A 17,881-nucleotide genomic window follows, 5' to 3' on the forward strand; every position below is an offset into this window, starting at 1 on the left:
ATATAAAAACAAAACAAAGAGTACCAAGTAAACATTACCAGTTTCACAAAAAAAAAAAGCCTATGTAAGCTGGACATAGAGAAAGCCTATGATCACTTACACAGGGGGCTTCATCTGGAAAACTATGGAGAATATGGACTTTGGTGAGAAGTGAATAAACTGGATCAAATTCTGCACTACTAATGTGAAATTATCAGTGTTGATCAATGGATCACCCTTTGGTTTCTTCAATTCAGAGAGAGGCTTGAGACAAGGGGACCCCTTATCCCCTTTCCTTTTTATACTGGCAATGGAGGGACTTAATGATATGTTAAGGACAGCTCAAACAAACAGTTGGATAAGGGGTTTTAATGCTAATATGGACGACAGACAAGGTCTGGCAATTATTCAACTTCAATATGCAGATGACACTTCAATTTTCTGTGATGCAGACAATAATCAACTGAAATATTTAAGAGTCATCTTGATTTTGTTTGAAGCAACCTCCGTCATTCACATTAATTGGAGTAAAATCTTCATTTACCCAGTAAATGAGGTACCTAGGATAGAATGTTTGGTAGACATTTTGAGAGGGAAAATTAGAGAATTACCTACTGTATATCTTGGCATGCCATTGGGGGACAAGAGCAAATCAAAGGGAATATGGAACAATGTGTTGGAGAAATGTGAGAAGAAGCTTGTTAGCTGGAAAAGTCAATATTTGTCCTTGGGTGGTAGAGCTACTCTCATAAACAGTGTCCTAGATGCTTTACCTACCTATATGATGTCCTTATTCCCTATGCCAGCTAGTGTGTGAGACAGATTGGACACCATTAGAAGAAATTTCCTGTGGCAAGGTAAATGTGACCAAAACAACCACAAGATCCATTTGGTTAAATGGGATGAAGTCATAGCTAGCAAGAAAGAAGGGAGATTGGGAACAAGGAATCTGAAGGTTCAGAATAGCAACCTACTAATGAAATGGTTGTGGAGGTTTGCTTCTCAAGAACAATCCCTGTGGAAGGAGACAATCAGGACAAGATATGGCATGGAAAACTGGTGGATCAGCAAAGCCACTTCACAACCATATGGTACTGCTCTGTGGAGATCAATAAGGAATTTGTGGCCAAAATTGATACATGATTGTAAGATAAAGGTGGGTAATGGAAGGAAGACCTTGTTCTGGGAGGAAAGCTGGGTGGGACAAGAATCTCTAAAAAACAGTTTCCCTGATCTTTTTCTTTTGAGTCTCCAGGAAAAGGTCACTGTCAAAGAGATGAGAGATGACCAGGGGTGGAACTTTAGATTCAGAAGACCATTGAATGATTGGGAGGTGAGTAAAATGGATGGATTCCTAAACACTTTTGAGCAATGCAAGGATCTCAACAACGGTGAGGATCAACTAGTCTGGATTCCAGACAAACAAGGGAGATTTTCAGTTGGATCAGCTTACAGGAAGTTTCAGACATCAGGCCTACAGAAAAGAGGTTGGCCATGGAAGATGATATGGAAAGTCCAGGTTCCATTCAAGATAGCCTGTTTCTCCTGGCTTCTGGCCAAGCAGGCTGCACTAACTCATGATAACCTCATGAAAAGAGGCTTACAATTGTGCTCTAGATACTCTTTTTGTGAATGTGAGGCAGAGACAATAAATCATCTCTTTCCACACTGTAGAGAGACTAAGAAACTTTGGCAGGTCTTCATCAATCTTAGTGGCATTAGCTGGACTATGCCAAGGAATATAAAGGAAGCTTTAGCCTGTTAGAACAGGGATGGAAATCAGTCTGGGCACAGAGAGATATGGAAGATTGTCCCAGTTTGCATTTGGTGGACTATTTGGCTAGAAGGGAACCACAGATGTTTTGAAAACAAGAGCTGCTCTATTGAGAAAATGAAGATGAATAGTATGGTTCTTTTCTATTTTTGGTGCAAGCATGAATATCCTCAAGATGAAGATATTCCTAGTATTTTTGATTACTGACGAGATTATAGGAGGCTAGTTTTACACTTCTGTGATCCTTGTTTTGTACGTATTACTGGACAACTCCTGGAGTATTCCTCTGTTGATAATACAAGTTACCTTTCTCAAAAAAAAAATGAGTACCAAGTAAACTACTGTACGTGAAAAAAATTATTGTATCAAGCTTTAAGGAAATAGCAACAAATCAGAACTGTATTTCTAGCCTTCCATTTAAACACCGCCAGCCTTAGAAGCATTGGAAAGAAAGATGTGTAACAGACTACGGTCAAATCTTCCCATCTAAAAGCCCACGTGGCCAAAGGGAGAAAAGAAAAGGAAAGAGAAGTGAACCATACCGATGCTTGAGCAGGTGGAGAGGCCAGAGAAGTTTTCACACTCAAAACCGCACTGGAAACAGTGACACCCTGGAAAACCAAAAAGAAGTTACAGCTACTGCAAAGGCTGTATGGCCCATCCCTACATACATGGGCAAAGAGTTTCTTTCCTCTACTTGAATTCCAAAAGATACTAGAAAAAGAAACTGCTACTTTCATAAACCACAATTACGTCTCTAGCCAAATAACTCATGGCTGCCAAGGTGAATCACCTATATCTAGTTCACTCTATTCGGTCTCAACTCAAACCAATAGTGGTAAAATATTTGTGTTTTAAGGACTTAAAGTTTCTCTATAACTGAAGGTTATCCGAATCTCACACTTATCTATACTCAGACCTAATAACAACAACTAAGCCAAAATCCCAGGTAGTCGGAATAGCTTATATAGTTATATAGAACCTTTGCTTATATTGTGTAATGATCTTAGTTAAATTCCTATTTATTTCAAGAGATTTAAGGAGACAACTTCCATCAATGTAATTTAGGCTTACCTCGTCTCTTCCCTCTTTTTTAATAAAGGTAAAGTGTCTGAAGAACCTAGTCTCTTCCCTTTCCAATAATAGCTAAGGCAAGCTTTAGGGATTTACAGCTCTAACTTAGTCAAAGAGTTTTGATCTATGTTGCCAGATCCTTCGAAATTTCTCTGAACTCGTGTCATCCAACACAATTTGGGTGTGGTGTGGGATCTGCACTAGATTTAGTCAACCTATCTTGGGTGCTTTTGACTAATCCTATTCCCAAGAAATATAGAATAATTGTGTATTTGGTTTGATTTTTGGTTTATCTCATATATAGTCACATAAAGTACTAGAACACTTTGCGTTTGTACAAGATAACTTATAAATGAAATATTTAAGTGTTTACAACGAATTTAAATTGTACCACAAATACTTGATCCTTTAGAGCTCTAGTTAGTAAAGACACAATTATTTCTGCCACAAATACTTTTTGCTTTTGAGTTATTAACAAAGTTCAAGAAGCATAAATAGAGAATGATAACCAATTTTTTAAAAAAAAAAATAATTATTTTTCTCTGTTTAAACTGTTCTGTATTATATTATATTAGCAATTTGCAATTACGTAGACATTTTTCATTTAACTTAATTAATATTAATGGATTTAAAACACCTTTTAATCGGAAAAAAAGTTTTTTTTCAACAATTTTAAATAATTAATAGCCATATATATTATTCTTAAATATTTATTAATAGTATCCTAGCACCGGTATCCACACTCGGATCCATATCCTTGAATCTTAAAATTCACGCGATGGAGCTTCTAAACTTTTGTTCTACACTTGTATCGGATACAAAACTTTGGTGTTTTGTGATGTTGATGGGATCCAGCTTGGACAAGTGTTAACTTGGTTCCAGGTGGTTTCAGGGTTTAAAATTAACCTCAATAAATATGAGATCATACTTGCTGGTGCAATGGATAATATGGACATGCTTTCCCAAGTTTTGTCGTGCAGGGGACTCTCCCTACTACCTACATAGGATTACCATTGGACGCATGGAACAAGGATCTCACCATTTGGAATCCGGTCATTCAGAGAGGTAGAGAAGGGGTAGAGTAGGGGTTGGCAGGTTGGCAAAAAAGATACTTGTCCAAAGGCAAAGAAATATTTATCAAGAGCATGCTATCGAGTATCCCTACACATCACGTGTCCCTGTTCAACGCACCTTCCCAGGGTATAGATAATGGAGAGGTTGCAAAGAGATTTTCTTTGGGATGTGGCGGACCGAGCAAAGAAGTTTTACTTAGTTCGACGGGAGTCTGTGACACCTCCTAAACGATGGGGAAGACTTGGGGTTAAAGAGCTGAAAACTTTCAACAAAACTCTTTTGGGCAAATGGTTGTGAAGATTTGGGGTGGAGGTAGAAGCTTTATGGAGAGGGGTGATAGCGGGAAAATGGAAGGGGATGGAGAAAAAAAGTGATCACTATGCCTTTCGAGTGTGGTGTAGGGAAGGAATATAATGAAGGGGTGGGATGTTTTAGGGTTGAGGAGGGGGCAGAGTTAGTTTCTGGGAGCAAAGGTGGTATGGAAGTTTGGTGCTTAAGAATGAATTCCTAGTAATGTATCAAAGGGAATTATATGTTAAGCAAGTTAGGGGGACATAAGGGGATGGAACTTTTTGGGATTTGAGGTTTTCTCTGGGACCAGGAGGTGACTGCCTTCAGAGATTGCTAGATTTACTCCAAACGCATGTGAACCGGTCGACAGACTCGATGCTTTGAGTTGGGAGTTGGGAAAATAACACTGTGTTTTTTGTCAAGTCTTTCTATGAGAAGGTTTTGGTGAGGCTGGAGGATATTTTTCCATATGGTGCAGTATGGATACCAAAGGTGTCGAGGAAAGTGTGCTTCCGCACGTGGTTAGCTACTCGAGAGGTGATTTTGACAACAGAGAACCTTAGGAAGCGAAAGGTTGTCTACATGAGCTGGTGTTTCCTATGTAAGGAGACTGGTGAGGACGAGGATCATATTCTGTTATATTGCAAAACAGCCACGAGGTTATAGGAGGAATATGTTTACATGGTTTGGCATCACCTGGGTAATGCCAAGATCCGTGAAAGAGTTGACGTTCAGATGGAAGAGTGGAGCTAGGAGAAGGTGGCACAACACGTGGAATGTTATTCCTCTAGCTCTAATGTGGATCTTTTTCCCGATTGAGAATTAGACTCCGATCCCATATTTTCTTTTATCCCCAAAACAACATGTTTTACTAGATATGCATATACTAAATTAGTAATGAGGAGTTTATGTTTTGAAGTAAATATTGTACCAGTTATGTTTCATATCATCCCTTACTGTTAGACCCATCTAACTTCTTATATTCTTTATAATCATTCTTTATTCTAACCTTTTAAATTTGCTAGATTGAACAAAGCACTCCATCACAACCAGCAGCTACATATAATGTTGCATAGACATCAATTATCAAACAGCGAAATGAGCATCGTCTTTCTTTTTTCTTTTTTTATAGGCCAGCCACCATCAACATGCATTGTATCTCACTTAAAACCTATTCAAGTATGAAGCTCTTGGACCTACACCCCAATTCTAAATATCTTGTCAAGTATATTACCCCCATCATGCTTTCCACTACCCATAACAAATAGACAACGCCATCCCCCCGATTTAATGGACAAAGTGGAATGTTATTTAGCATGATGAGCACTCCAAAGTAAAACGTACATTATTTACTCGAATGTGATTTTTCTGATCCAGAACAACAGAAGACTATCCTGGACCAAAAGGTGAGGATTTATAGGTTTAATCTCTTTTAATAAGTTGATTTATAGGTTTAATCTCTTGTGATAAGTTGATTTATAGGTTAAAGAGAAAAAATCAAAATGGTCCCTAACATATAAGGGTACGAATATTTTGGTCCTTGATGTATACCATGAACACAAACGGTCTTGTAATATTTATAAAAAGTGGACAATTTAAGTCCAAATCTACAAATATGACAGAAAATGTTGAAGTCTTGTTATGTTCGACCAATTGATCACGTGAGAAATAAAAAGCATGATAGCTCTGGTGAAATCCTCAACTTGCAATCAACCACAAAACCTCAGCCCGTCAAGATCTACAAATCACAAACAAAAACCCTAATCTGCAAAATCTTCACTTGAGCCCGTAGAAATTCCTAATATACGTCCAAAACTGACTTGTCGATTGTCGAAGGTAATAGAAACAAATAGTAATTTACATACACAAAAAGGACATTGGGATTTGGGCCTCCTAGTGACCAACATAAAGGGTGGTAATTGGGCGGGTTGGGTTAAATTTAGGCAGGTCGTAATGGGTCAAGGCAATAAACGGGTCAAGATCCGACCCAACCCAACCTAAATTTGTTTGGGTCATAAACGGGTCAAGACCCAACCCAATTTTTACCAAGTTTTAATTGTTTTATTTGTTCTTTTAAAATATTTTAGTACCTAATAAAAAAATCTTTATTATGGCTATATAAAACATATCAAATTAAAAATATTTTGATAAGATTTCTCATGAGTCCATTTGGTTTACATATCAACCCATTAAAAATGGGTTGAAATGGGTTGAGCTAATAAATGTGTAGGTCAACAACCCACCCAAACTTAAACGGGTGGGGTTTGATTTTGCCATCCCTAGACAACCAATGCCTAATTCAATTGGGAACTGCCAATTAATAAGCCAGCAAAATCTTCAGGTTAACAGATTCAAAGCAACTCACTGAGTAAGGAATCACATCATATCCACTTCTTATACCTATCAATTAACATTCCATGTTTCCCAGAATTTAGCAGATTGAAGATCTCGTGCTCACCCTAGAAGTAAACACCCGATCTTTGAAACCAAAATCCAGCACATCAAGAAAACCCACACGAATAGTAAATGCACAGCTGACCAACGTCTTTGATAACCAAGCACAACAATGGCAAATCACCAGACTTTGGACTGATTTAGGGGCTAAAATGCTAGCAGATGATACAGACTTCTCTGTTTCTCACTTCTCTCTATCAGGCTAATTTGAGCGCTTCCTACATTTGTTTTGGTTTTTTCACCATAACAACGTCTTCTGTGCTTTCCTTTATTTTTAGGGTTCTGGCTTAAACATTAAGAAGAATTGTGTTCAGGAATGGCATGCATTAAAGATCAAAATGATCCTACACCCATACATTAGAATTAAGAAAATGACCACAAATTATTTTGGTATAGCAAAACAGACAAATATATCAGTCAAAACATAAACAATGAACGATAAATAAATAAGTTAAGTAGAAAAAGAAATTAGAAGAAATGATGATTTGGATGTATATTACCTTGACAAGAGCAGGTGGACCGATGGTAACCAGATCTTCAAGAGACTCCACCTTATCCAGTGGTAAAGTGCTATAGAGCTCATCAACATCACTGAATTCATCAAAATCCTCCTGCAAAAATACAGTCCAAGCAAATGGTAACATTACATGCCAAAAAGATGACATTACTTCAAGAGCAATCCTAAGAACACATCAGAAGTGAATAGACAGAAAAAAGTGAAGAGAAAGAGAAAGCACAGCACTCCAGAATTCCATTTAATTTAAGAGGTTAAAGTGATAATTATAATTGATTTCTTCAAAATAACCTACACCAGACACATGAGGAATAAATTGTAAAGAATAGTATACCTGATTTCGTTCCACATAATCGTCGAGGAAATCCTTGACATCGTTGACTTGCTCAGGACTCAATTCATCATTATCCAGTAATCTTAAAATTAACTCCAACTTCATTATATGAGCCTTGTGCCGAACAATGGATGTTTCCAAATGTACCTAGAGAAAACATAAAAGAAGTGACCTTTAATCAATCACGATAAACCATATGCATGATACACACTTAATTTTACATCCTCTTACCAATCTTGGGGGCCTCTGCTTCCCTTTTTTAACTGAAAGTCCTTCCAATTCAGCCTCGAAATTGTCAATTTGACTTTCGAGCTCCCCAACCTGCCCCAAAAAAAAATTGAAAGTTATTATACCACCAAGACAAAACTATCAGAATTCGAAGAAACTGGGATTTCGAGAAAAAAGCTAGGGGAAAGTTCAAGGTTAGTTGATGGAGACCATTGTGGAATTCCAAGAAATTAGGAGTTCGAGAAAAGTCATAATGCCTCTTTTATTACCGTTGTACCAAAGGAAGGAAGGAGCGACTAGTATAAAGAATTTTAGACCTAATAGTCTGGTGGGAAACATTTTTCAAGATTATCTCTAACAACAACAACCCAGTGAAATCCCACAACGTGGGGTCTGGGGAGGGTAAAGTGTACGCAGACCTGACTCCTACCAAGGTAGAACGGCTGTTTCCGAAAGACCCTCGACTCAATAAAAGCATAAAAGCATAAAAGAGGTTAGATAAGGCATATATGAGAAAGCAAATAACGAGAACAACATGGATAAAATAGAGTAATCAAAGTACAGAAAGTAATAGATAATAACAGAAATCAGAGCACAAGAAATTATAGCGTACTAATGCGCCTACTAATGAGGAATAACGAGACTATGTACTAGCCTTCTACCCTAATGTGGGTCCTCCACACCCTCCTATCTAGGGTCATGTCCTCGATCAGCTGCAGCTGCGCCATGTCCTGTCTAATCACCTCTCCCCAATATTTCTTCGACCTACCCCTACCTCTCCTGAAACCATCCATGGTCAACCTCTCACACCTCCGCACTAGGGCATCTGTGTCTCTCCTCTTCACATGCCCAAACCATCTCAGTCGCATTTTCCGCATCTTGTCTTCCACCGAGGCCACTCCTACCTTGTCCCGAATAGCCTCGTTTCTAATCCTGTCGCTCCTGGTATGCCCACACATCCATCTCAACATTCTCATATCGGCAACTTTCATCTTTTGAATGTGAGAGACCTTAACCGGCTAACACTCCGCCCCATATAACATAGCCGATCTAACCACCACTTTGTAGAACTTGCCCTTAAGTTGTGGTGGCACCTTCTTATCACATAGCACACCGGAAGCAAGCCTCCATTTCAAAGATTATCTCTAAGGCATTTTATAATAGACTAAAGAAGGTTCTGGACTGGATGATGTCCATTTTCAGAATGCTTTTGTTGAAGGAAGACAAAAACGGAATGTTGCTCTGGTGGCTAATGAAGTGGTTGATTCCAGAAAGAAAAAGGTGAGTTGGGGATTTTATGTAAGTTGGACCTTGAGAAAGCTTATGATCACGTGAATTGAGAATTCTTGGATTTCAATATGACGAAGATGGGTTTTCGGGACAAGTGGAGATGGATTTTGTTTTGCATTTCTACTGCAAGATGTTTTGTATTGATGAACAAGAGTTCTTGCAGTTTCTTAAGGAGTTTGAGGGGCTTGAGACAATGAGCTCCGTTATCTCCTATGTTATTCATTTTGGTAATGAAAGCTTTGAAGAAAATGATGGGCAGGGCGGTTAGTGGAGATTTTTTGAAGGGTTTCAATCCTTCTTTCAGAGGGCACAACAACGTGACAATTACATATCTTTTATTCGCAAATGACACATTGGTCTTTGGTGATCAAGAGGTGTCCCAGCTAGATTATTTGTCCTATTTGAGACAAATTCTTATATGGTTCCAAGTTTTGTCAGGCCTTGAGATCAATTTCAGAAAATGTGAGATCACTACAGCGAGAGTAGGTAATAACATTGAAGAGATGGTACAGGTGTTGAATTGCAAGGTGGGTGTTTTACCTATTACTTATCCGGGAACACCTTTGGGTACTTCAAGCAAAGATCTTGCAGTGTGGAATCCAGTGATACAAATAGTGTAGAAGGGACTAGTGGATGGCAAAACCGGTACTTGTCACGGGGGGGAGGGGGGGAGTGTTGATCAAAAGCATTTTGTCTAGCATTACTACATATTTCATTTCACTTTTCATTTAGGTTTCCTAAGGAGCCTAATGAGTACAGAGATAAATCGAGGAAGTGGATAAAATTGTATACCCACAATAAAATTCTTTATCTTGATACATGAGAAGCCAATTGAATTTTTTCTTTCTCATAAGGGTCTAAGGAAAGCAATCCCCTATGTCTCGTATTATTTATCTTAGTCGTGGAATGTCTTAATAGGATGGTTCAGACTTCGCAACTGGATTGGGTAAAGGGCTTTAATACAGAAATTAGAGGACAAGGAGCAATGATGATCTATCTCTTGCTTTATGCAATGACACTCTCACTATGGGTGTAAGCATTGGACAAATACAACAATTGAAGACAATCTTATTGCTCTTTGAGGCAATATCAAGTCTAAACATAAATTATGTGAGAGTTAGATTTTTTCTGCGAACAAGGTGTACAACATTCAATAGTTGTCAGATTCACTAGGATGAAATGTAGGCCAATCGTCAACTAAATATTCACATTTGATGTCTATCACGACGAACACAGTATTTGGGAAAGAGTAATAGATATGTGTGGAAAGGAACGGGCAAATTGGAAACTACTTGCCTTTAGGAGGAAGGTAGGTTCTAAACAATATGTTGCGTCTACATTATGTATCTGTTTCCTATACCAAACATAGGGGTCTAACCAAGGATGGTTCATTCACTTTAGGAGAAATCTCAATGATTGTGAAATCGGAGATATCTTGAGCCTGATGGATCTTCTTAAATCTTAACTATCTATCGCCATTGAACTCTCTTCAAGATTCCCTATCTTGGAAACCCAAAAATAGTGGAATCTTTTGTGTGAAAAGTTATTCTACAATCCTGACAAACAGTACTCCCTCTCTTATCTCTTGGCCATGGAAGTCTATTTGGAAGAATAAAGCTCCTTACAAAGTTAAATGTTTTTCCTGGATAGTGGCACATAGAAAATGCCTCCCTGGATAATCTTAAAAAGAGAGGCATTACTCTTTGCAACAGATGTGTTATATGTGAAGAGGGGGTGGAAGATTATAACCATATATTTCTCCACTGCAGCTTCTCTCAACAGATTTGGCATTTCTGTTTTAATGTTCTGGGAATCTGATGGTGTATGCCTAAACATACAGTGGAAATTTTATTTTATTTTTGACAATTGGTAAGTAAGATACAGTGGAACTTTTGTTATCGCGGCATAGATTGGACCTTACAAAATCTTCCAAAGATGTCTGGAAAACCATTCCTAGGGTGGTAATGGTGGGTCATATGGAGAGAAAGAAATGTGAAGAGTTTTTGAAGACAACAAGGACAATATTATTAATCCAAAGCTCAAGTGTATAGTTTGTCTAGTCTCTGGTGCAACAATACTACAGCATATGTTTTAGAGCGGGAAGATATTGTTGACTTTCTTAGTTCTTTACACAATAAGTTCTCCTTGGGATGTACTTTTGCCCCAGCATTTCCTTAATGCTGGCTTGTTTCACATCAATAATAATTCTTTATTACTCATCAAAAGAAAAAAAAAGGAGAAGAGAACTGATAAACTAAGGAGGAATTTTTTGTAAGTTGTAACAAGGAACAACGATAAGGTCGTTCAAACTGGTTAAGAGGGAAATGGTGATTAACGGTAAGAAGGAAGATGGATTGGAAGTCTGAAATCTAAGGGCACATGGCACCAGTTTCCTTATGAAGTATTATGCAGATTTTGCAAGGAGAAGGCACTACGAAGGCAAGTGATTGAGAGATGTACAGATAGAAGGCATTCCTGTTTTTTAAGTAGCAACCCAAGGCAGCCTGTACAGAGCTGACAATTGGAAATGTATCAGAAACTTGTGGATTATGTTAGTAGAACACATTTACATAAAAATAGGTGATAGAAAAACTTTATTTTTTGAAATAAAGATGATTAGTGCATAGACCCCTTAAAGATCAGTTCCATACCCTTTTCATGATGCCTCCGTGAAAGATAATGATGGGGAATGGAGGAAATGAGGAGCTTTCTGCAGATGATAGATAGCTTCCAAAGATACCAATTAGAACCAAATAGGATAGTACGGAACGTACGTAAGGATGGTTTTGTCCCGGTAAGTATGAGTATCAAGTTTTGTCTCAAAGTAGACAACATGAACAAATATGGCCATGAAAATTGATATGGAGAAACAAAGCACCTTATAAAGTAGAAGTGTTTTTCATGGCTAGTGGGCAGGGCTTGCTTGACCCATCACAGTTTATAAAGAAGAGGTATGACTTTTTGCAACAGATGCGTAATGTGTGAAGATTATGAAGACGTGAAGCATTTTTTATCCACTGCAGAATTCAACCCAGATCTGGTACACTTTTTATTTTGCTTGAAGTCAAATAGTGCATGCCAGAATCTCCTATAGGCCTATTACAATGTTGGAATAGAAGAGGACTACAAAAAGGTGACAAAATGTTGTTGAACACTATACAAGAGGCTATATGGTTGACTGTGTGGAAGAAAGAAATCAGAGATACTAGAGATAGTGAGATACTTAGAAGGCGGGAAGGAAAATTATTGGTACCTTACAGCATAGATGGTTAACTCTCCTAGCCAGTTAGCCTTTTGGTATCAAATGAAAATGTACCGGAAGTAGATAGGAAGGTCAATTCCCTCGATTCTTTTGACGTGTAGCTACTATACAAAGACGCATATTGTTGGGGTTGTACTCACTACTAATCATCCATTGCACCCTCTGGGTGCTATTTTTTAATAAAAAATTCTCTTACTTGAAAATTAAATTATGAGTCTTTACCCTTGGAAGACAGACAGATGGAAAGAGAAGTTGTTCTAGGTCTACCCTTGGAAGATAAACACATGGAAAGAGACCCAATTAGGTGTAAATATCTCACAATGATATGTAAGGGAAATTTTTGAACCTATAAAACATTTGAAAATCATACCACATTATTCAACCAATCTCTTGTCTCTGACTTAGCCTTCTCCTTTGGGTCCTGATAAGTATGGAACAACAAAATGAAACAAAAAGTCAGAAGTAATACATTTACAACCAAAATGGTACAACGCCATCAATGCGAAGTTGATAGTGGACCCATACATGGACTAAAATATAATGGAACAAAGCAAATGGTAGAACTAAAATTACAAGAAGAAGCATCAGTTTGACCTCCCTTTCACTAAGCTTCATAAACGGATCATAAAAGGCATCATTGATGTTAGATGAAAAACAATTGATGTACTGTTCTCGAGAATACTAGAAAATTTGATTAACTATTGTGAGAATAGTACAAACTAGTCTATAATTGGAGATACCACTCTTTCAGGTACATAAGTTCCTATAAAAAGGGGAAATGCCCTACCTTTGAGTGCAGTTTGAACTATTGATTTACGTAATTTGTTATTAGAAAAGCAACTATTTTAGGTGGAAGTATTATTACTTTTTTGACAATAGCATTGTTTATGTTAGGTGGAAGTATTAGGCCTCATTTGTTTTTAATTAACATTAAAACGTTTGAATCTGAATACACATCTGAATATCAAAGATGTGCATTAAGATTTATATTTTTGAATCTGAGTACACATCTGAAAATTAAGATTTTTGAACACTAAATAATTAAGATTATTTTTTTCTCAATATCTGAATATATAGAACTTGTCTTTATTTGAAAATTCAAAAAATATAACATTCAAACAAATTACTAAATTAATCTAATACTATATCAATAAAATATTTATAAAAAAAATTATATGGCAGTTGGAGGTGGTTATGGTTGTGGGTGTTGATTGGGGATTGTGTTGGGTGATGGTGATGGTTGTGGGTAGTAGCTAGTGGTGATGGTGGCTAACATTAGTGATTAACTATGGTAGTTGGAGTGGCAACTAAGAATTAAAGTGAATGATAGTGATAGCTAATGGTGGTGGTGAATGATGACGGTGGTTGACGACACATAGTGGTTGTTGATGGTGATGACTCTTGGTAGTGATTGGTGATTGTAATGGTGGTTAATTGTGATGATTTTAAACGGTGGCTAATGGTAGTGAAGGACGACCATGGTAATTGGTGGCAGTGATGGTTGAGGCTAAGGATGGTAGTAGTGGGTGGTTGGAGGTGGTAGTTGATAATGGAGGTTCAGCAGCGACGGTTAGTTGTGGAAGTGAATGGAGTTGAACTGTCATCTTTGTAGAAATTCTTGAATAAACACCTTCATGATATTAAGACTTTATTATAGATCTTAATCATTTGGATCTTCAGACCGATTAGTGGTTGTATATTTGTTAAAAAAACACTTAAGTGATTAAGAGCCTGTTTGGATTGACTTAAAAGTTGGTCAAATCAACTTTTATTTATTAACTTTTGAAAGTGTTTGGCAAATCAAAAAAAGTGCTCAAAATAAGTTAAATTTTACAAACAAAAGTCAAAAGTTAAAAGTTAGTCCCCCCTACTTTTTTCTTTTTGACCTAAAAGTCATTTTTGGCCTAAAAGTCATTTTTTTGAAGCCAATCCAAACGGGCTCTAAGATTTAGACCTAAAAAAGAACCAGACATATCAACTGAGGCCTAAATGATTAACATTAAGACTTTCATTAAGTTCAAACAAATGAGGCCTTAGTCCTTAAATTTCCTCTTTAATGCTTAATCCTTTCTCTAAGAAAATATCATTTCTATAAATCTTTCTCTAAGAAAACATTAGTATTAAGCTTTTAAATGTGCATATTTGGAATTAGGAATGTGGACAATACTCGAAATAGTTAGTCACTTCTTAAGAATTTCTTTCAGATGGTACCTATTGACTTCTAGCATGGAAATGAAAAAACACAAAGCAAAATAAAATATCCAGACCTAGAAACTGGTGACCTCAAAATTGCAGAGCAACGCTTACCGTCTTAGGCTGTTGGCCCAAGCCTTCTTTTGAAAATGCTTTGGTCTTAGTTTCTTTCTCACAGATTTTGAATCGCTCCATTTCACGCTCAATAAGCTTACGAGCATCCATCAACGCTTGCTCATATGATGCACTTACCTATGTAAATAAGTAAAACCAGAAGAGGTAAAATAAATTTCCGTGGTTTTGTTGATGTAAAAAAAGTATTTATGATCACACAGAAGGCAAATGAATGCATTGATGTGAAAAGGGCAGCCATCAACTCAAAAGTCAGAACTAAGAAATTTCAACCACTTTCTATTGTCTGGCAGAAAGCCATTACTTTTTTCAAACTAATGCCAATAAGCCATTACTAACCTACAAAAAGAAAAAGAATAGAAGGCATAGCTATATACTATAAAAGAGTGTATCAGTAGAAGTTCATATCATCAAATAAAAATTTGTTCACAATATGAATCCATCTTCATCATATATAACTTCAACTCTAATCTTAAGAACCATGCTCAATCAAATAAGGCATCTAATATGGAGAAGAAGAAGAAGTACAACTTGAAAAATAAACACCCAGCTAAAACCTCTCTAAGAGTCATTCACAAACTAATTATGCCAACATGTACTAGAAAATTAGTAACAGTTCCATTTCAATTACCTATACAGAACAGCTTCACTTTTGGGAAAAAAATAAAGAGAGAAATCTACCAGGGCTTGTGGCCCGCGATTCAGAACTCGGCAGATGATAAGGCTGCCCTCTACGTTTCTCCCCTTAAGTACCATGCTTTTGTCTGCACCAAGAACGGAACATTTTCACTTTCTTGCTTTCTCCCAAGTCTAACTAGTTCCCTTCAGTGGTAGCATTTTATTCTATGTTAGCATTTTCTCTTCTTGTCCTTCCCCTTTCTCCATCAATTCTCACTACTACACACCTCTTGCAACTTCCTTCCCATGCAGACAACTGCACCACTTCCCCTCTCCTTCTAAAGAGGCGGCATAATAAGTAGATTTATTTTGCCCATGAAATTTGATTAAACAAATGCCTGCAGAACAATCAACAACTACATGGGACGTGCTCTCTCTAAAACCATCTCTATCACCAACATAAAAAACTCACGTCTCACTCAAGTATGGTAATAAAACAGAAATAAACACAAAGTCTAACAGGGGCCTCAATTAAATGAGCATTTCCAGATGGTAGGAAAGAGTAGTGGGCCAGAAGTTCCCATGCCAAGGTAGAAACTAAAGGTTGACCCTGTGATGCAGTCCTTGAAATTTTCAACTAAAAACAAGTCTAAAGATCACCTAAACTTGGAAACTAAAAAAAGGATCACTCAAACTTCAGAGGCTGACAAATAGGATCGTAATCGTCACTATTTCTAGAACTGACATGATATAAAGTTATAGACTATGACCCAAGCATTTCATACAGGCCAGCCCGTGGACAGTATCTTCTCACATACAGTCAGGCCTTATTCTTTCAAAGTTAAAGATCAAGAACAGCAAAACTGAATGATCACAACAGTCTAGGTTTCTCAAGTAGCTTATACTTGCTGAACATTTTAGCTTTAACTTGGTTCTCCGGGACTTTTTGTAATCTTATCTGGAGACTTCTATACATTTTTTCTTTCATTGTAGTTCGTGTAACTTTTTTTTCCTTAGAAAAATAATTAAGTCCGTATCATTCTATTATTTTGATGTCAATCAACTTAAATTGAGGAATTTGTGAAATTCAGCATTCTTTTAGACAAGACACTTGCAGATCTCAATTGGTTGTGACTAAGTAATCATTTTTCTATAACCGTGGAGCGTGACTAGCTTGTGCCCACCTCGACTAATTCAATGAGGTACCTCGCTAGCAAAGTTAGAGGGTAATTCTCTCCGCCAAAACTTGGACATGTGAATATTTTTGCTCTGTTCTAGGATTTGAACCTAAAGACCTCAGGGTTCTCAACTTACTTCAGTCACCACTAGGCACACCCTTGGATGTTTTATTACTAAGTACTCTTATCAATGACGGGTTAAATGCTTGACACTGCACATGCAGAAAATGGGTCTTTAATGAATGAAAGTGATTCAAGCATTTCCAGAAGAAATACTTTGTTGGTCTGAAACTGCACACGTAATAATGCCATGCTATGTGAAAATTGAAAGAACATGAATCTAGCTAACAAGGAATAATTGAATTGTCTGCTTACAGAAAGAAAACAGGTGAAATTTTTACCTTTTTATCTTTGATTTCGCTTGATTGAATCCATGTTTTAATTTGGTCTCTATACCTCTGAAGCTTTTTTATCTCCTTTTTTAAATCCGCTTCAAATTTTTCCTTCTGGTTGGCATTATCCGTGTCATAAACCTGAAGAAAAAGGGAAAAGAATGGTGAATAAAAGAAAGTTTGATCAAATGTGGGCTACTGAAACGGAAAAAAGAACCTTGTTCCATATGCTATCGAAGACATCAACGCCTTCTTGCACTTTCTTCAGAACTCGATCAATTTCACCCTGTAGCTTTCGACTCGCTCCCATTGCAACTCAGCAAACAAGACACCTATGATTGATCACCCAAAACCCAGTAGGGTTTTCGTTTTATCAACACTAGAGATGAGTAAAGTGATTCGATTACTTCTATCTCGTTTTTGGTTTTAGGGCTTTAGATTTGGGGGTCCATGCTCATACGCCGTTTTCCTTTCCCTAGTTTACCGTATCAGAAATAAAGTTCTCTTCTTTTCTTTTCTTTTTTTTTTTGGTGGGGGAGGGTTAATTACGACTAGTACTAGTTATAGGTTATTTTTTTCACTTTCAAGGCATGCGACACAATTACGATTTGAAGAATCATCAAAAAAATATATATATATGATTTTTAAATATTTAAAATCCCAATTTATGTGGCGTAGGTAGAATTTCAAAAATCAATCAATTTTTATATATTTTTAAAATATTGCGAGTTGATAATTATTGTGATTTATATTATTTTTTTAAGTCATTTTCATTACTATATGTTATTTCTTTTGTCTCAATTTATGTGACATAAATAAAATTTTAAGAGCTAATTTAAAATTATTATATCGTTATTTGTAGGATTATTTACACAGTATTTAATTATTCAAAAAGATAAATTAATTAAAATAAAAAATACAAAAAATACATAAATACTCTTGGCTATAAGGTGTGCTTTTATCCTTCTTATATAAATAAGATAAATAAGCTAAAAAAAATAATTACATAAATGGTCTCGGCTAAAAGCAGACTCATCGATCATGAGGTGTCTGCTTCTAGCCTTCTCTATATAGTAGTAGCTAGTTTAGCGTAC

At 36.8% G+C, this 17,881-nt stretch overlaps 1 protein-coding gene across 3 annotated transcripts in view; it reads right to left on the reverse strand.

Moving 5' to 3' along the window:
• Positions 1–17,317, reverse strand: part of LOC129870028 (general negative regulator of transcription subunit 3) — a 37,291-nt gene extending 19,974 nt beyond the window's left edge. For 2 of the 3 annotated variants that reach the window (XM_055944600.1, XM_055944599.1), the window contains exons 1-8: positions 17,005–17,317; positions 16,797–16,928; positions 14,582–14,719; positions 12,645–12,695; positions 7,726–7,815; positions 7,495–7,641; positions 7,147–7,257; positions 2,296–2,364 (exon numbers count right to left, since the gene is read on the reverse strand). In XM_055944600.1, the coding sequence (XP_055800575.1) occupies positions 2,296–2,364; positions 7,147–7,257; positions 7,495–7,641; positions 7,726–7,815; positions 12,645–12,695; positions 14,582–14,719; positions 16,797–16,928; positions 17,005–17,097 (831 nt within the window). In that variant the 5' untranslated portion in view covers positions 17,098–17,317. The remainder of the gene's footprint in view (positions 1–2,295; positions 2,365–7,146; positions 7,258–7,494; positions 7,642–7,725; positions 7,816–12,644; positions 12,696–14,581; positions 14,720–16,796; positions 16,929–17,004) is intronic. The other variant, XM_055944601.1, reaches the window with a different exon arrangement.
• Between the last annotated feature and the right edge of the window lie 564 nt (positions 17,318–17,881).

Source organism: Solanum dulcamara, chromosome 10 (genome assembly GCF_947179165.1).
Source record: "Solanum dulcamara chromosome 10, daSolDulc1.2, whole genome shotgun sequence".
NCBI classification, from domain to species: Eukaryota; Viridiplantae; Streptophyta; class Magnoliopsida; order Solanales; family Solanaceae; genus Solanum; species Solanum dulcamara.